Source organism: Tupaia chinensis, unplaced genomic scaffold (assembly GCF_000334495.1).
Source record: "Tupaia chinensis unplaced genomic scaffold, TupChi_1.0 Scaffold000651_1, whole genome shotgun sequence".
NCBI lineage: Eukaryota > Metazoa > Chordata > Mammalia > Scandentia > Tupaiidae > Tupaia > Tupaia belangeri.
The window spans coordinates 161,540-182,156 of NW_006160172.1; the positions used below are offsets into that span (position 1 = coordinate 161,540).

Consider the following 20,617-nt stretch of genomic DNA (forward strand, 5'->3'; position numbering starts at 1 on the left):
AACATGCATGATTAAGCCACTATGCAGTTTACTCTAGAGGGGAAACAACATTTAGTATGTTGTGATGATGCTCAGGGAATGAATATAAATTTTAAAAAAAATTTCAGAGAAAAAAATACTAAAACTGCTACCATAATTTAAAGAAAAAACTGTGTATTTGATGACCACAGTAAGCTCTATAGCCCCAGCTAGGTACTATTTCATAGTATATTCATTCTACTCACTGAGGTATATGCCTAAATTCAGACATGGGTTCTTGCATATGTATGTATCAGCTGTGCTTGCTACTGCTAATATTTAGACAAACTAAGTTCATTAACAAATCAATTAAATGGGGGGGGAAGGCATAGAAAGCAATCATGGATACCAGAGACAATGGGAGGAGGGTGGGACATGGCAGAGAGTTAGGGATAGGGAATCAAGGATGGCAAAAAGCACATATATATACAAAGAAAAAACGCAAAATATACAAGACATAAGAAATGAAAAATTGTTTGTTGATAACACGTATGTTGATGTGCTTGATTGAGCCAACAGACAGTGTATTTTGGACGAAAAATTCATTTTGTATGCTGTAATGATGTATAGAATATTAATGTTAAAAAAAGAAAAATACATTTAAAAAATTATAGAAACAAACAAACAAATATAAAAACTAATTCATTTTTCTAAACTACTAAGTCAACCATTAAGCAAAGTCAAAATTAACCAAAATCAAAAAATTATTTTGACAAAATTACATGCAAAGTCAGTCAATAACAAACTTATTAAACTATATGTCACTTCCTGACCCACTGTCTAAGATCAAATATAAACATTTAAAAAATTATAGAAACAAACAAACAAATATAAAAACTAATTCATTTTTCTAAACTACTAAGTCAACCATTAAGCAAAGTCAAAATTAACCAAAATCAAAAAATTATTTTGACAAAATTACATGCAAAGTCAGTCAATAACAAACTTATTAAACTATATGTCACTTCCTGACCCACTGTCTAAGATCAAATATAAATTGTTAATGTTTAATTTAAATAAATTCCATAAAACTAATTTAAGTCAAATTACCTGTGATAGTCTATTTAATAAGCAATACTATACATCTAAATTTTTAAAAATAAAATCAGTATAAAAATTTAAATCCAATATTAAACATAAACTCACAAAATGCCTATAGACAGCTGCCTCATTTTTCCTAAGTCCTCTTTATAACTAATTATTTAAAATCTCTATTCTCCATAACTCACAATTTTTTTAAAAAGTAATAATTTGTTCAGTAATATTAATATAGTATCTACTCTAAAATTACTAAAATGTCTTATAGCCAATATTTAGTCTGCCAACATAATAGTAAAAAATGTAAAAACTGCAGGAACATTTCTATTACGTAATATGCTATTTAAATATTATAAAAAATTTCACTTGTTGTCATTTTTATTACATATTTTTATTTGTAAAAACCTTTTTCCATAGGGACCAGCAGATGGCATAATGGTTACTTAGCCAGACTTCCCATGTAGTCGACTGCTGAGTTCTGGACCTGCACTTAAACTCACTCCAGGCGCATGTACATGTGTGTCCAAGATCCCAAGAGAAGAATGAAGAGATTGTGGCATGGCCATTCCCCAGAGAGGTGATTTCTTTCTTTCTGTCTTTCTGTGCCTCCGTGTCTCTCTGGCAAGAGCATCAAGAGCATGTGCCCTATAGCAAAAATCTCTCTTAAAAAAAAAATAAAAAGCTTTCCCATTAAAAAATATACTGTAACAATAGTCAAAAAATATGTTGAAATAAATTTCTGTCATAAAACATTTCCAAAAAATCTATAGTGACTAAATTCTGCCAGACTTTAGTGCATTATACAAAGTCTAATTTCACCAAATAAAAAATACTATTTATTTGAATAAATATGAATTCATTGATTAAAAATAATCAACCCTTCATAGTCCAAAACAGGGGTCTTCTAAAAATAACAACAAAAAACTGCCTGAAAGCCCTTTGAAATGACATAATACCAAATTCTCCCCACCACTCACACTGCAATAGAGCTTTAAAAACTTAAATTCTAAGTTCACAACTCAAAAGAGCTACTTTAAAGTTTTAAAACTGTGCACCTGTTAAAGACTTTAAAGTAAAACTGACCAAAAAAATTTCTTCTTCGAAACAGATATTTTCAACAACTAAACAACTATGTTCATATATCATGAATCAAGATTTTCTGCTATCATAAAAAATTCATGTTATTTCTTTTTTATCTAAATTCCTATTGTTTTAATTCTTTCCTTACCCCACGAAAACTCCATAAAATCATAATCAGTAATTAGCTTTAATTTAGATTCATATTCTAGTGCAAAACCAAAACAATTATTAAGTTTATAGATGAATGCAAAAAAAATTCACTAAAGTTTCTAAAATTTACTTTTCAAATTTACTTAAAATTTTCAAAATTTTTAATCTTATATTTCTTCTAATATGCCTCTAAGTTATTATGACTTATATATAGCACTAAACTAATGACAAAAATAAATGCACCTTTAAAAAAAGCCATTAACAAAAACTGCAGTCCTCAATCATTATCCCACTCTGAACAATAGTAATAAACAACTAGACTCAAATGCTATCAAATTGCCTGTATTCCCTAAACCTTAACCTGTTCAGCTCAGCTTATTTCATAAAAACTTTCATTTTGAAAGTACACCTTAGTCATCAATTAGTCCTCCTAGTGCACTCTATCTATGATATGCTTTATAAGCAACCATCCATCAAACACTAAATAATCTTATTTCAACCAAATCAATAAAAGTACAAAAAAAAGACCTATTTGACCTGTAATTCCATGCTAAAGACAAAAAAAAACTTATAATTTCTACATTAAAAAATTCATTTATGGGACCAGCAGTTAGCGTAATGGCTATGTCACTGGACTCCCATGTAGTCGACCACAGTTCGATTCCTGGACCCGGTGGCTTAAACTCACGCCTAGCGTGTGTGCGGCGTGCATGCCCAAGATCCCAGGAGGAGAATGGAGGAGAAGAGATTGTGGTGTGTCCATCCCCCCTGGGGGGTGATTTCTTGCTTTCTGTCTCTCTGTCTCTCTCTGTCTGTCTGGCGAGTGTGCACCCTATAAAAAAAAAAAAAAAAAAAAAAAAACTCTCAAAAAAAAATTCATTTATAATATTTTTAAAAATGGCACAAATGCCCTAAATTTTAGTCAATCTCTCAAACATTTAAAAAGCTGACCAAAAGAGGGAAAATTATTAAGTTAAACTATTTTGGCCTAAAATTTCTGTTGTACTCCTACACTTAAACTCCTATAAATAAGCCAAAATTATACGATAAGCTGTTTTTCTAAACTAATGACTAAGTTATAGCCAATCATGACAGCTAAACTCAGTCAATCACAGGCATCCTGCCTTTCAAACTGTATTAAGACAGACAAACTTCAAACTATAACCAACCCAAATCATTTCCCTACCTCATTCCCTCAGTTTATTTTTGTACATGTTCCATCCCAAACACGTCACTTTCCTTTACCAAAAGTTAAATACCAAGTTAACCACAAGGTTAGCCGAAGTTGTCCAAAAGTCTAAAAACAACTGTTTGATTTAAATCATATTAAAATTTACTCGAATTAAAATTCTAATCTATTAAGTTAATTTATTTTTCTTTTAACAAAACACATGCTGGGCATCTGTGCATGCATACCCAAGATCCCAGGAGGAGAATGGAGGAGAAAGGATTGTGGCATGGTCATCCCCACCATGGAATGATTTATCACTTTTCCTCTCTTTGTGTCTGTCTCTTTCTGGCAAGATCGCATGCCATAAGGCAAAAACATCTACTAAGAAAAAAGAAAGAAAAAGAAAGAAAGAAAGAAAGAAAGAAAGAAAGAAAGAAAGAAAGAAAGAAAGAAAGAAAAGAAAAGAAAAGAAAAGAAAAGAAAAGAAAAGAAAAGAAAAGAAAAGAAAAGAAAAGAAAAGAAAAGAAAAGAAAAGAAAAGAAAAGAAAAGAAAAGAAAAGAAAAGAAAAGAAAAGAAAAGAAAAGAAAAGAAAAGAAAAGAAAAGAAAAGAAAAGAAAAGAAAAGAAAAGGAAGGAAGGAAGGAAGGAAGGAAGGAAGGAAGGAAGGAAGGAAGGAAGGAAAGAAGGAAGGAAGAGAAAAGAGAATTTTAAAGCCTAGCTTTTAGTATCTTTAGAGATTTTATTTTCATTAATCAGCTAGAAAGCCACATGAGATTGGAGTGTACAAAGCTCCAATCTTGTCATAAAGCATTCTTTTTATTTTTTCCTCCCATGCCCCAGACTCCTACAGGTTTTAAGAAATCTCTCTTCCTATGTAACCTTACTAGCCTTCTCACAACCTCAGCTCTCCAAACATTGTAATGACATCAAATGGGGAAGAAGGGGAAAGGCATCAAAAGAGACAGGACATATCAACTTGACTCTTCGATTTTTCCTTTAAAATAGTGGAATGTTGGGACCAGTAGTTAGCATAATGGCTTTGTCGCTGAACTCACATGTAGGCACCGTGGTTCAAGTTCCAGACCCAGTGGCTTAAACTCACACCGGTGCATGTGTGTGCATGCCCAAGATCACAAGAGAATGGAGAAGAAGGGATTGCAGTGTGGCCATCTCCCTGGGGGCTGATTTCTTGCTTTCTGTCTCTCTATCTCTCTCTGTCTTTCTGGCAATTGCATGCACCCTATAGCAAAAAACTCTCAAAAAACAAATAGTGGTATGTTCATCTTGTCCTTGGAGTTTTTGTCATCTTGTAAAATTCATACATACATTTTGAAGGATTAGATTTAAAATCTTGGTTCCAGGATCCTTTATTCACATCAGCACCAAATCCTCAGAATCAAAATAGATATCGCCTATTAGTAAAGGAAAATATTGAAAATATTCAAAGAGAAAAAAAATAAAAATTACCAAGTTACTTAGTGTAATTGACAAGGATGAAGTGTTGAGAGTTTTGACAAAACTTAATCCAAAATCATCTATTTCTCCAGACTACCTGTGTCAAAGCTGGGGGGCACAGGATCTGCCTAAAACCACCTTACCAAAGTGCTTCCAGGGAAAACAAATAAACAAACAAAAAAACAAAATGCCTGGTCCCAAGGATGAAGAAGAAACACTCATGGCCTGTTTTTTTTCTGTCAATTCTAACAAGAAAAAGTCCTGGGTTTTAAATAGCTAACAAAATAGCTTAATTTTGCTGGTCTAGATCTTACTATATAGCTACAAAAAAGTAGTAAGATTCAGAGAAGTATGTTACAACACTCTTCAAAATACTATAATGATGTCAGTGAAGGAAAATGCACTACTGTAGCTCTTCCAAAGGACCAGGTAAATATTATTATTAAAAGTAACATTTTTAAACTTGCCAAAGGGCATGTGCACTTGCCAGAGAGACACAGAGAGGGAGCAAGCACCCCCATGGGGCATGGTCATACCACAACCCCTTCTCCATTACTTTTTTCGTCCTGTTGGGATTTGGGGCATGCATAAAGAAACACCCAGCATGTTTTTCAAGCCACTGGGGCTGGGATTAGCCCAGGTGAGATCCATTTTCCTTAGTCACTAACACCCAGGCCAAGCTTAAAGTAACTTTTAAAGCCTGATTGTCAAATCTTCTATATCAGTTTCTCACCACTGCTGTAAAACAAATGCATTAAAGGATGTTATGTAGTATTCCTTTAACAGTTAACTGAATAGTCACTTTAAAGTCCTGAGTATCTTTATCACTTGGCTGGTGTTTGTCCTATAATTCCAAGTAACAACAATATCATTCCTACATATACATATTTAAAATTTTGCCATTTCAAACCTCAAGATAATCTTGCTGAGTGGTCTTTAGAATAACTCGCCTAATGTCACACAATTATACCTTGTGTTATTACCAGAAATATTTTTCTCTTCTTTTATTAAAATTTTTTGTTCTAGTGCATTATTCACTAAAATTCCTGCTTGCCAAGATGAAAATCACTGAATGAAAGTAAAGCTATGAAGGATGCACACATATACACACATGTGCATATACACATTTTCATCTGATTGGCATGATGTCTTGACTATATAGGATTAGATAGTTATTATCTATTTTACAATTGAGCAAACTAGAACACAACAGATTTTTAAAAAAATCTCAGAGCTAGATTTACAATAAATATTCAGCTTTGTCTGACCCTGGTGTCTGACCATAATACTAGTTAATATGACTATAAAACTGGAACCCATCAGGGGGAAAACAGGTATTGATTTAGAGTGCCATGGTATAATAATGACCCATAATCATAATGTTGGAATGTATTGAGTACTTTTTATAAGCTGGGGACTTTGCACTCATTTCATTCATAAGTCTCTCAGGCACCACACAAGGAAGAACGTTATTAAATTAATCCCATTAGCAGGGGTTAGGGTTTAAAGAGATTAAGGACCTGCATTCATGAGTAGTGGCGTTAATGATTACAATTTCAGACAATCTGAATTCACAGCCTGAATTTTTTGAAAAAAAAAATTTATTTTAAAATTTATTATTATAATTTTCTATAAGGTATATGTGCTCACCAGAGAGAAAAGAAGACAAAGGGAAAGTGAGAAAGCAAGCCACCAGATCCAGGACTCAACTGTGGTCAGCCACATGGGAGTCCAGCGCTGTAATCACCGTGGGTAGCATGGTGGCCCCAAAGAGCACCTGCACTCTTGATTGCTAAGTTATATGTTAAATGAGAGTTTGTGACTATGAATTGGACTTGACATCAATTTCCACTTGTAACCTTACGTCGTTTGTTGGCTAATGATAGGATTCCTGAATTTGGAAATTTTTAATTTTTAAAAAGATTTGATTTTGAATAAAATAATGCACCCCTCTGGATATATTGATGGGCTGCATCCTTCTCCAGAGCAATGGAAGACAGGGGTTGTGTACTATCATCATGCATGCATGGGATGTAAAGGGAAAGGTCAGTGAGCTGCTAAGGAGAGCACAATGTCCTAAGGGCTATATATGTAAACCTGATAAATTCCATTAGAATCAAGTATGGTGATGATAAAAGCAAAATCTATATTTTATAGCTAATGTATAGAGAAGACAAACTCCCTTCTCTGAATTGGCTGCTTCCTTTTGTTCTTCAAGTCCTGTCATAGGATTTGCTACTCTGCATGCCGTAGGAAGTGAAGCATTCTGCTCAGACCCAGATCAGACATGGATCAGGCTTGCTTTCTTTTCTTTTCTTTTCTTTTCTTTTCTTTTCTTTTCTTTTCTTTTCTTTTCTTTTCTTTTCTTTTCTTTTCTTTTTCAGAATTAAAAAATGTTTAATGTAGTTCAAACAGCATCTGGTTCATTTTAGCTCCTTCACCGCTAAACCTGGGATCAGGGACTGCTTCAGCTTTTCCACCTTCTCTTTATCCATAATGACCAAGGTGTAATGGTATCTGCTGCATAGAACTTTAAACTTCACATTACTTTTCTTGATCTTGAAAGATCTGGCTTCCTTTCATTGGGCTGTTAGCAGAAAGTCTTTGATTTCCTCAATTTTCCAAGGCATGGCAGGGAGCATGGGGAGAGGGCACCCACAGTACAGCCAGCAGCCAGAAACAAAGAGGATGAAAAAGACCAAGCTTTATTTCTACTAACTGGTTATAGGTCTAGAATTATACAGAAGTGCCCACCTATTGTACCAATTTCTAGCAAACATTCCCTCATGGGATTACACATTTTGGTATCCTAGATCTCATGGAATTAAAACCCATCCACCTCCCTTCTGGGCTTACTGTAAATTTGTGAGTAACAGACCCCTTCTCCCCACTCTAACCCATGGGAACCGTTAGGTGCTGCATGTTCCCCTGGGAGGTGGCCGGGCTGACATGAGCCCCGCATTCTAGCCAGGCCATGCTGCTCTCTGCCGCGTCCTCTCAGCCAGATCCTTTCCCTCTTGTGGGCAGCTCCAGAGCTTGGCTTATTTCTTGTCCCCCTCTTTAGTTGTGCTCCTGGCATTGTGAAGTGTGAGTAAATTTTACACCTTATTAACCAAGGGTGGATCTAGGCTTACTGAACTTTTCCTGAGTATGGAAAACCTGCATCAGAATCACCTCATTTGTTTCTTAGAAATGCTCATTACCAGGTTCTATCTCTAAAAATGTCATCATTCTCTAGGACTAGGACCTAGAAATACAGACTGAGCAATTTCTGTGAGTTATTCTTACTTTCCTAACAGTTTAAGAAATTCCATTTTGGGAAGGAAAGAGGAGTACTGAGCAGCTCTGAGTGTGATTAGCCTAAAGCATTGAGTGTGACAGAGGGATAGGCTGGAGTTTGGAAATAGAAATGCCCAGCTATGGAAGGCCTACTTCTCTAAACCAAAAACATCACCAACTTTCTCACATGGTGATGGAACTAATTTCACAGCTGACCCAGAGCAGTGATAAATCTGGGTTTCAGATTTCTCCCCACATTTGGCATGCCGTCTCACGCTCTACTACTCCCACAAGCATACAGAGATACTTCTTATAGAGTGTGGGCTCGCTAAGGACTCCAGCAAAGGTGAGACTGGACACTTGCTGTGTAGGGACTGGAAATAAGTTGAATAAGCTGCTAAGGAGAGCATAGTATCATAAAGATGAGATATACACAAATGATAAATTCCATTAGAACTCAATTATGAGGGGCCGGCAGGTGGTGGGATAGTTAAGGCACTGGACTCCCACATGGCCGACATGGTTTGAGTCCCCAATCTCACAGTTTGCTTTCTCATTTTCCACCCCTTCTTTCTGTCCCTCTCTGGTCAAATTTAAAAAAATAATAATGACAAATAAAATTAAATGACTAACTCTAAAAATTCAGTTATAGTCAAGATAAAAGCAAAATCAACATCTCATCTGAGCAAAAAGAAAAAAATATAAATTTTGTTTGGGGACTACATGAAACACTTCATATGATTAGTAAGTTAAGCGGGCATTTAAAGATGAATTTTTCCAGATCAAGAAGAGCTGTGAGTCTTTAAAGGAACTGAACACCCAAATTTTGAGTTTTTGTGGAAAAAGGACATAACGAAGATAATCAAACTACTGTTTAAAATACATGTGTAGTTATTATGTAAGTATATGCTACTTTTAAAAGAATAAGCAATGGGACCAGCAGTTAGCTTAATGGCTATGTCGCTGGACTCCCACGTAGTCGACCACAGTTAGTGTCCCAGACCCGGTAGCTTAAACTCATGCCAGGCACGTGTGCATGCGCCACCAAGATCCTGAGAGGAGAACGGAGGAGAAGGGATTGCGGCATGGCCATCCCCCCTGTGGGGTCATTTCTCACTTTCTGTCTCTCTGTCTCTCTCTGTCTATCTGGCGAGTGCAAAAACCTCTCAAAAAAAAAAAAAAAAAAAAAAGAGCAAGCAAAGGGCATACTTGTTGAATAGAAGGATGATTTAAACTTGATGGATTTTAAAGCTCACCAGAGCATAAACTGGTGGCTTTGAGACAGAAGAAATTTAATTGTTGCCTTTGGATCTTTCCCGCCTCATCTAGTAGTGCCATAATATACCCGCTACATGATATTTCTGCTTTTAGGTAATTGCCAGATGATATTTTTAACATTTTAATTTTAAAAAGAGATGTGACAATTTTGACCTCTTTGATTCTCATATGAAAATGTTTAGACTCTTAAAGGCTTTAAGATATAGTGACTTGGGCCAGCAGGTGGTGTGCTAAAGATGCTGGACTCCCACGTGGCTGACAGTGGTTTGAGTCCTGGACCTGGTGGCTTGCTTTCTCACTTTCTTTTCTCTTTCTGTCTCTCTCAGGTGAGCATGCATAACTTATAACAAATTAAAAATAATAACAATGATAAATAAAATGGAATAATGTTTTAAAAGATATAATTACTTATGCTAATTATGAAATTTAAAAAATTTCCTAGAATTACACCATTCGTGGCATTGTGCTCTCTCAAATAGGTTACCAGTTACTCTCCTGCATGTAAAATATGATCTTTACATGAAACTCCAAAGATCTCTGTAAAGGTAACATTTACTAAAAGTTGGAGGTTTGGTACTTCAGTCATTAATGAAAGTGAAAGCTGTTAGATTCATTTTCTGGGTACAGAAAACATGAAAATCAGAGCTTTCCATAATGCAGAACTGTACTTTATGAACTCAAGTGTTGGTCTCTGTAGATCTCAACAGTTGAAGATAGGCATGGAGGGTCCCCATAACTTCTCCCATCAGTAAACAGAAATTGCATAGCTGTGTACAGTGAAATGTAACACTGTTTTAGTACTCTAAATCTATATGCCTTAAAGTACATATAAACAATACTTTCTAGTACAACAAACTCAGTTTTCAGCAGGGAGTAAGAATACATATAAAGTTGCCTGAGATAGGAGGTGATAAAAGTTGGCTTTTGTACCTGTTCCGACACTGCATTTCTTAGGTTTCTTTCCCTGTCCAGTTGGAAGAATGTTCACTCAGAGAAACTGGCTCCTGTTTATGGTTAACAGAACACATAAGGCATCTCACATCAACAGGTTTTTTTGCTTCAAGTACAAACCAGCAAAACTCTTTTGAAGTTACTGTAACTACAGGATTATTCCTTTCCACACCAAATCAATTAAAATTTACTTTAACTTGTTCTAAATGGAAATCCCCAAAGGGAACAACTTGGACCAAAGTTCACTAAAAATAAGCAAAACAATGTAATTAATTCTTGAGATGAAATGTTTGAGATTTGGCATGGAATGGCAACAGTACTTCTTCAAATAAAAGACAGAGTTATTTCTTGGGTATTGAAGTTTATTTGTTACAATTCCAACTCTGATGTCCTTTGGACAGAGCCCCCTCCAATAGCAGGTCATTCGTGCTATACCTAGCTCTCTCCAGTATCCTCAGTGCTTTCAGTCCAGCTTTCCTTTTATCACCATAAAAAAGTTCACAAAGAATCACAGTTCTGTTCCCTTTTGCCTTCGTGCATACCTGGCTGTTTTTCATATTATCAATCAAACTTCCTACCCTGCCTTCTATTCTGTTTAGTAGAGGACACCATCTTAATTATTAATACACCACTGATTTTCTCTCATGGAGAAACCAAGAAATTCAAGCTCAAAAACCCATAGAAAATCTTCTCACATTTGGATTAATTATCTCAGGAGAGCAGAGATGATTGGTACCAATTAGAATTTAGAAAACTACAAATTCCACAACTTGATTAAGAATAAACTTTTAGTGAGTCCTACCTGGCCTCCTGGGACTCAGCATGTCCACAGAGACACACACCCAGGGGAGGTTATGAAAATGCCCCACTCACAAATCGTTATTTTCCGAGAAGAAATCTTGACCTAGAATAAATGAAACTATTAATCATGCTGAACGTAGTTCTTAATGTGGAAGAAAACTTGCTTTTTTTGAAGCTTTATGAAGCAATGATGCATAAAGGCACTTGCCTTAAATTCTAGAAAAGAGATTTACTTTCCTAATACAGAAAGGAGACGAACATTTTTTCTCTTCCAATTATTCTGGTTTTATAATTGGGCTCTTTTTCTTTCAGTGTACTCGTGGACAAAGGCAGACTTTGGGACTGGAAGTGTTTTCCTGGGAATCCTTAGTGCTGTGAGTACTGCTTTGCCAGACAGAAGGAAAGAGGACTACTTTGATTAAAGTTTTGCTTTTTTTCTGAATTGACTAGATACAGTTAGCCCTGATGCTTTGATGCCTTTAAGTAAATTCCAATAAAGGAATTTCAGTTTCACACAGAAAGGTTGTAACAATGAGCTAGCTTTGGAATTTCCTAAATAAAAACAATCCTTATTCGCTGCATCCTTCTAGACCATCTGTTGAGATGAATTTCAAACACGTTGTCTCTATTCAAGTTCAAATTTAAAAGTCTCCTGAGTAGTGATTCTCGGTTCCTTCTCACTAGTGGAGTGTGTAATCTAAGTGTGTGGTGTCTCTAATTTAAGCTCGCACACCATCTTCAAATTTGCTTCATGATCAAAGTCTTGAAAATTAAAATTGGTCCCTGTGAACAATTAGAAAAATAAATAAAACAAGGCATGGGACATTTTGCCCTTAGCCCAAATCCAGAAAAGAAAATACATATGTTAGTAGTTTTCTTCTAAGACTGAAAAGTTTAAGAAAAATGCAGACCCTATATTGCAACAACATAGCTCAGAAAAAGAACTCACGCCAGTGTGAAGCTGCTCAGCACAAAAGGAGTAACAGTGTGCAGTGTGCAGTATGCGGTGTGCAGCGTGCAGTGTGCAATAATGTGTGGTGTGCAGTATGCAGTGTGTGATGTGTGGTATGCAGCATGTGGTGTGCAATGTGCGGTGTGCAATGTGTGGTGTGTGGTATGCAGTGTGCGCTGTGTGGTGTGCAGTGTGTGGCGTGTAGTGTGCAGCATGCAACGTGCAGCATGCAGTATGTGGTGTGCAGTATGTGGTGTGCAGTGTGCAATGTGCGGCGAGCGGGGTTCAGCGTGTGGATGCGGTGTGCAGTGTGTGGCATGCAGTGTGCAGGGTGCAGCGTGCAGTGTGCGGTGGACCCAGGCTGGCAGGCAGGCCAGAACAGGGCCAGCACATCCCTGATGAGGGCAAGGCAGAGCAGAAAGGTCTATATGCAGCAAAATTCCTAGGAGAGAAGTTGGAAGCGGCAACAGGAATGGAGACCACTAATTTGGCATGCAGTCCCTGGCTGGGCTCGGTTTCAGCCTTTGACACAGAAGAGTAGAGCACATAAATACACACGTGTCAGTCTACACACTCATACAGGTAACAGGGCCAGTGTCGGCAAGGTTCAGCAAGCCCTCCACACCCACAGGGTGACTCAGGAAATGTCACTTGAGGCCTACTTGGTCCTATGCCCTGCAGATACTGCTGCTGACCATCAGGGACTGGGATCTATGGAGGAAACCAAGCAAGCAGCTAATGCACTGTGAAAGCATATAGGGAAACACCTGAGCTGGGCTGGAGATGAGAAGTCCTGAAGGTGGCTCCCAAACAGAGATCTAGAACTCACACAGGGGCCAGGCCCACAGCCTAGTGGCTACAGGAGCCAGATCCCATAAGGTTCAAATCCCAGCTTCAAGGGCTTGAAAACCACACCAGGTGCATGTGCCTGTGTGCCTGTAATCCGGATGGGGAGGGAAAAATGGAGAAGGGATAGAGGGATGCTACTGGGGGAATGCTTTCTCCCTCTGTCACAATCTCTCTATGTTTCTCTCTTTCTCTCTTACTGGTTAGTACCTTTGCCCTCTGACAATTAAACAAGTGAACAAAAAACAAAATAAAAATAAAAATAAAAATAGGAGTCAGGCAGGACTTAGCCAAACACCGGAGAAGTGGGGAAGGATATCCCAGGCAATGAGCAATTCCTAGAGGGAAGGGGGAGGATGGCTTGCTCAGCTTCACTGGGCAGAAACTGCCTCCATGAAGAGCCACACAGCGGGTATCTAGCTCTGGGGCCATGTGGTCTCTGTGGCAAGCACTCATGCCACCTTTATGGCACAGACAGTATGTAAATGATGAGTGTGGCTGTCTTCCCGTAAAACAGTATGTACAGCACCTAGCAGATGGTGGAATGGTTATGTTGCTGGACACCCACATAGTAAACCATGGTTCGAGTCCCAGACCCAGAGGCTTAAAACTCACACTGGGCACGTGTGCATGTGTGGCCAAGATCCTGAGAAGAGAATGGAGGAGAAGGGATTGTGGTGTGGCCATCCCTCCTGGGGGATGATTTCTCGCTTTCTGTCTCTCTGTCTCTCTGGCAAGTGCATGCACCCTATAGCAAAAATCTCTCTTAAAAATGAAACTACAACATGAGCTGTAAAAACAGGACTACAGCTTTCTAACCTCTGAACCTGAATAACTGAGTAATAGAACAGGGAATGAAGAAGGGGAAATGGCAGCTCAGGCTGGAAAAGCAGGCATAACCAGATCAGTAATACCCTTGAATGTCTTGCTAAGGGGTTTGATGCTACCTTCAAGGCAGAGATGGGTATCTGGTCAGAAGGCTGTACTCTAATTCTGATGGAAGAAGATGGCATGAACTAAAGGAGCTGGAGGATATCTATTGAAAAGTGAATGAGAAGAAAAATTATGGGAATGATTGATTTAGGGAAATGAGGAATGATATCATTTGACCCTTATATTGTGACTTTCCTAACAGAAAAGAAAAAAGTGTAAAGTATAGGATTTTTTTTCAAAGACTCATTCAATGTAATTTATTATTATTATTCCTCAATTTGACTAGAGAGAGACAAAGTGAGAGAGAGAGGGGGAAAGTGAGAAAACAAGCCACTAGGTCTGGGATTAAAACTGGGGTCAGCCATGTGAGAGTCCAGCTACCACATGACCTGCTGGTCCCAAGTAGAGGATTAAATTTTGATAAGCATATAGATGACAGAGTTTAATCTATATTTGAACTCTATAACCTCAGTTTCCTAAGGTTGCTTTCCTGTGTTTCTCTGAACATTGCTTTTACCTGCTAACCTGAGATATCTCACCTCCTTCAAAATCTTACAAAACTCCACATGTGCTCACAGCCCAGTCCATATAGCTGTCAAGACAGCCAGAACCTGGTTCTTGCCCTTTCTATCTGCTGGACACTCCACTGCCTCTTTTGTGGGGTCCACTCCTCTCACCCAGGACTGCCACATCTGCTACTCCAGGGGCCTCATGGTGCCGAAGCCAAGTCATGTTCCTTATCAGAGTAGAGAGAATACATTTCTCTTTTCCATGTGCCCTTCAGGTACCACCTGCAGCCCCTCCTTTATAAAGCTTAGATTCATGCGCATGAATGTTAGGAAGGCTGACACTTCCCCCATCTCATTTCTGGCTCTAGCTCAGGTGGGAGTCCTCACTCTGGTTCTATTTTACAAACATTGATCCTTGTCTGGAAAAACTTCCCCTCCCTACCTGACTCTCTTTTCATTAAGACTTAGTTTAGGTCTCTCCTTCATTGGAAAATCCTTTAACCTCTGCCCAGGCTGGGTAAGGGTTCCTTCTGAGTGTTCCCAAAAGAAGCTGGATAACTCTATACATTCGCTCACTGGATCTGGGTGTAATTATTATGTGCATTCTCTCTCCCTACCTAAACGATAAACTCCTTGATTACCTAGCAGAACTTGGAACATAGTAAGCTGTCAAAACATGCTTGTGGAATTCAGAGTCTAATTCTCCAAATGTGGGATGTTTAGAGCTTGAAATTTCATATTAGGCTAAAAAGGTGGTGTGAGTGCTTGCCACAGAGACCACGTGGCCCCAGAGCTAGACACTCACTGTGTGGCTCTTCACTCTCCCGCACAGGAGATGAAGATAATTCCATATCTTCCCGAAGGAGAGGGACCAGGCCCATGGTGCTTACTTAGTGCAAATTCACCTACTTCTCTGTTTCTTATTTTCTGTAGAGAATCACTGGAGCTTGTGACTTTACCAAATAGAGAAAAAGCCTTTCCTCATCTAGAAAAAGGTAGGAAGAGATGAAAGTATTTTTCTTCCCTAAACTCCCAGACACTTAGTGGCTTTTTTTTTTTTCACACAAGGAATGAACCAAACAATCTATCAATGAACTATAAGCTGCTGCTTTCATCCTAAATTTCCTACCTATGTTGAAAATTGTACAATTCCTTCCTCTCACCCATTTTAAAGGAGGGTGATATGGAAGAATAGCCTCAATAAGAATCGAAGTAGTTTGACCATCTTCTAGTGAATTTTTGTGGAGCAGAAAGAAAATTCTTAGCTTATGAGTTCGCATGTACAAAAAGGAATGCTTCACTTTGTATAAAACATTTAGTCACAAAGGAAGATTTAGACAGAAATGTGCTTTCCAGGACTTCCAGTTTGCTGGTTTGTTCACATTTTTATGTTAGTTTCTCCAGGTGTTTATTCAATATGGATTTATAAGGTACGTTTATATATTAGGCTTTGATTCTGAAATTTGGGATTTAAGTTTAGTATATTTCTTTTTTAAAAATTATTATTTCATTTAACTTCATTTATTTATTCATTTACTTAGTATAATTTAACCAGAGAGGGACAGAGCAAGAGAGAGAGAGGAGAGTGAGAAAGCAAGCCGCCAGATCTGGGACTTGAAACATGGTCAGCCATGTGGTAGTCCTGTGCCCTTAACCACCACACCACCTTCTGGCCCCAAATTTAGTATATTTTTCTGCTTCCTAGACAGTTTTTCCTATTTGGTTTTTAATATTATTTTAGTCGTCTTTATTTTTATTTTATTTTATTTCTTTTTTTTTTTTTTTTTTTTTTTTTTTTTGTTGTGTACCCGCCTTAACCACCACACCAAGAAGGAGACAGAGAGATAGAAAGCGAGAAATCAACCCCCAGGGGGGATGGGCACGCCACAGTCCCTTCTCCTTCATTCTCCTCTTGGGATTTTGGGCACGCCCACACACATGTTCAATGTGAGTTTAAGCCACCAGGTCTGGGACTCGAAATGTGGTCAACTACATGGGAGTCCAGCAGCATAGCCATTACGCTAACTACTGGTCTCTATTATAGGACATAATGGTTATGCTGCTGGACTCCCTCGTAGTTGACTGCGATTCAAGTTCCAGACCTAGCGGCTTAGAACTCATGCCAGCCACCTATGCACGTGTGCCCAAAATCCCAAAAGGAGAATGGGGAAGAAGGGATTGCAGTGTGGCAGGGAGGTAATTTTCTTGCTTTCTCTTTCTCTGTCTCTGTCTCTCCAGTGAGTATGTGCACCCTACAGCAAAAATTTCTTTTTAAAAAAATGTGTCTGCATTAGAATGCAGAAGTGGATTCCTTTTTTTTTTTTTTTTTTTTGCCTGTCATTGAAACAGGAAGTTTATTATGTTGATATAGCAATGGCTGCATATCTTGTTTTATATCTCTAGTTTATGCAGAAGACACAAAGAAAGGGAGCTGTAGGATGAGAGGCCTGGAGAACTTTTGCAGGCTGAGAAACAAGGTGTTCTGAAATAAGGTGTCCTCATTTGCATCACTCCTGGCAAGCCATTGTAAGGTAGAGAGTGGAACAGTGCTGATGTGCAGCTACCAAGGTGAACAAACACTGCCCATGACAACAAATTCAAAGGATCATTTTAAAATTCAGCAATCTAGTCACTAGCTGTGCATAAGATTAGGTTTGGGGAAAGTTTAAGACATTTTAGAAACTGTGAGATTGGGAAAAGTCATTTTGACTGGGAGATTTGCTCTTGGGTCACCAAGACTTGGTGGAAAAAGAAGGAGCACCAGTTTAATGTAGAATTTTATATGTTTTTTTTTTTTTGCCTTTTGTTTTTTGCCTTTTTGTAATTTTTTTATTTTTTATTATCATCATAATCTTTTTTATATTACATTGGATTACATATAACTTTACCGTGTATTACATTGCTTTTTCAAAAGGGAATGTCATGCAGAAGTGGATTCTTTAGGAATACATCTGTTCTATTATCTAAGTGGTATCTCACCCCTAATGTAATGGCAATAAGTTTTAGTTCCTTTAATACACTTATACACTATCAATTTCTTTGAACAACTGTATTACAGTAAAGAATGCTTTTTTAGGTTATAATATGGAAATAGAGATTGATTTCTTATTAACTCACAGCTGTGTTTATGTATATATGTCATTATGCACAATATTCATTTAAAATAAGTGCATAAATTATTGACAGATAAGCTATCACATTTAAAATGATTATTCTTGTAGCTGCATATGGGTAAAAAAATACCTTTCTATTCATCAATTAATGTAATACTTTCAAATTTCATTAGAAGCTAGTTTGGCTGGCTCTTTTGCCATGAGTATGAAAGGGGTGTGCAGTGTGTACATACATGTGGGAGAGGGAGGCCTAAAATACAGTCAGGTCTTAAAAGATCTTAAGTACTCCTGGGCCAGCAGGTGACATGGACGTTAAAGGAGTGAGATCCCACATGGCCTAATGGGTCAAGTCCAGAACCAGCAACTTGAAAATCAAAGTGGACGCGTGCATGCCCAAAATCCTGAGAGGAGACTGGAGGAGAAATTGTGGCATGACCATCCTCCCCCAGGAGCTGTGATTTCTCATTCTCTCTCTCTCTCTATCTCTCTCTCTCTCTCTCTCTCGTGCACACAAATACTTAGTCCTCATTAATTATTAATCAAATAGTCCTCATTTTCTCTCTTTAAAGAATTATTCATTTAATTTGTTATTATTAATATTATTTAGAGAGAGATTTTTTGCTACTGACTGGAGAGCCAGAGAAAGTGAGAAATCACCCCCCAGAGGGATGCCATGCTGCAATCCTTTCTCCTTCACTCTCTTCTTGGGATCTTGGGCACACACACACACGCATTCAGCATGAGTATTAAGTCACCAGGTCCGAGACTCAAACCATGGTCAACTATGTGGAAGTCTAGCAACGTAACCATTACACCATCTTCTGGTCCCATTATTATTATTTTTAAATTTGACCAGAGAGAGAGTGAGAGTGAGTGAGCCACATGTGCTCATCAGAGAGCAGAGGAGAGGGAAAGTCAGAAAACAAGCTGTGAGGTCCAAAACTCAAACTGCAGTCAGCCATTGGAGAATCCAGTGCCCCAACCACCACATCACCTGCTGGTCCCAGTCTCATTGTCATAATAGAAAAATTTTAATAGAATCCCTCATCTTTTGGTCTCACCTACACTCACTTATATTCCACTATTCTAAGGAGTTACTTCTTTGTCTCTGTAGGGTCTCGAGGAACATGAGAAATGGCACAGCCATCACAGAGTTCATCCTCATAGGCTTCCCTGGGATCCAAGGACTGCAGACCCCTCTCTTCATCCTGATTTTTCTCATCTACATATTAACCCTTTCAGGCAATGGGCTCATCATTGCCATTATCTGGGCCGAGCCCAGGCTTCAAATCCCAATGTACTTCTTCCTTTGCAACCTCTCCTTCTTAGAGATCTGGTACACCACCACAGTCATCCCCAAGCTTCTGGAAACCTTCGTGGTCGCAAGGACAGTTATCTGCACCCGCTGCTGCCTGCTACAGAGCTTCTTCCACTTCTTCCTGGGCACCACTGAGTTCCTGATCCTCGCCGTCATGTCTTTTGACCGCTCCCTTGCCATCTGCAAGCCCCTTCACTACCCCACCATCATGACCAGCAACCTCTGCCTGCAGCTGGCTCTTGGCTCCTGGGTGGCTGGCTTCACCATCGTTCTTTTCCAGATGTTGCTGCTCGTCCAGCTGCCCTTCTGTGGTGACAATGTGATCAATCATTTCTACTGTGATGTCGGTCCCATTTTGAAAGCAGCCTGTGCAGACACCAGCATCTTGGAACTCCTGGGTGTCCTGGCAACCATCCTCGTGATCCCAGGGTCACTCCTCTTTACTGCAATTTCTTATGGCTATATCCTGTCCACCATCCTGCGGATCCCTTCGGCCACAGGTCGCCAAAAGGCCTTCTCTACCTGTGCCTCTCACTTAACTGTCGTCTCCCTGCTCTATGGCGCTGTTCTGTTCATGTACCTGAGGCCCACAGCACATTCCTCCTTTAAGATTAATAAGGTGGTGTCGGTGCTAAATACTATCCTCACTCCCCTCCTGAATCCCTTTATTTACACCATTAGGAACCAGGAGGTGAAAGGAGCCCTAAGAAAGGCAATGACTTGTCCAAAGACTCATCATACAAGGTAAATTGTGCAGCACATCGGAATAAACTTAACACTCTTACAAAAATTAAATGTGAGAGGAGACTGTGGGGGAATCAATAAAACAGGATCCCTCTGGGACCAGCAGATGGTGTAATTGTTACATTGCTAGACTCCCATGTCGTTAACTACAGTTCAAGTCCTAGGCCTGATGGCTTAAAACTAACGCCAGGCATATGCGCATATGTGCCCAAGATCCCAAGAGGAGAATGGAAGAGAAGGGATTGCAATGTGGCCATCCCCGGTGAGTGGTCTCCCTTCTGTCTCTCCCTTTCTGTCTCTCTGTCTCTCTCAATCTCTCTGGAAGCACATATGCCCTTCAGCAAAAATCTCTCTCAGAAAAATTAAAATTAAAAAAGAAATTTAAAAAAATAACAGGACCCCTGCAAATTCTGTACATTCTAGTTCAATGTTGTAGCAAGATAAAGATGCAAAAGCAAACCATGCTGATTAGGGTACCTATAAGAACCCATTCCATATGGGCTGGGAATCTTCGTTGAAGAGGGAAATTACCTGATTCTCTAACAAGGGGGCCCCAGGATGCCCTCAGATACATGAAGTAGAACTTGGGACTTTCTTAATCATAAGCTGAAAGTAGAAGCACTATGGCCACTAAGGTCAAGGACAAATTTCAGCAACTTTAAGAAGTCCCTATTCATGACAACTCTCTTTGCTTCATCTCCTTGTTAAAGGCTTACAGAATTCTACACCTCATTTTTTTCAATTCCTCTTAACTTTACCATAGATCAGTACTCTGGAGTTTCCTAATCACTTCTAATGGTCCTGCAGAAATGTTTGAAGTAAACCATATTTTTTTGATAATATCGTAATAAGGGGACTTCTCCTTTGATACAATAGAAAATTTTAGATAAACCTAAAGGTATTAATTTCCAGATAATACCAATATTTGAGGACATCTTATAAAAAATTCCAACATAGAGTTTATGAGTTGTGCCATTTCCT

The 20,617-nt window shown here is 38.5% G+C and overlaps 1 protein-coding gene and 1 pseudogene across 1 annotated transcript; one reads left to right on the plus strand and one right to left on the minus strand.

The window, feature by feature from the left end:
• Positions 1-7,335: 7,335 nt before the first annotated feature.
• On the minus strand, positions 7,336-7,542 carry LOC102497190 (60S ribosomal protein L38 pseudogene; annotated as a pseudogene).
• A 2,937-nt stretch (positions 7,543-10,479) lies between these two features.
• On the plus strand, positions 10,480-19,640 carry LOC102499259 (olfactory receptor 6X1). Its single transcript, XM_027776257.1, has 2 exons — positions 10,480-10,517; positions 18,689-19,640. The coding sequence occupies exons 1-2, from the start codon at positions 10,480-10,482 to the stop codon at positions 19,638-19,640; spliced, it is 990 nt and encodes a 329-aa protein (XP_027632058.1).
• Positions 19,641-20,617: the final 977 nt, after the last annotated feature.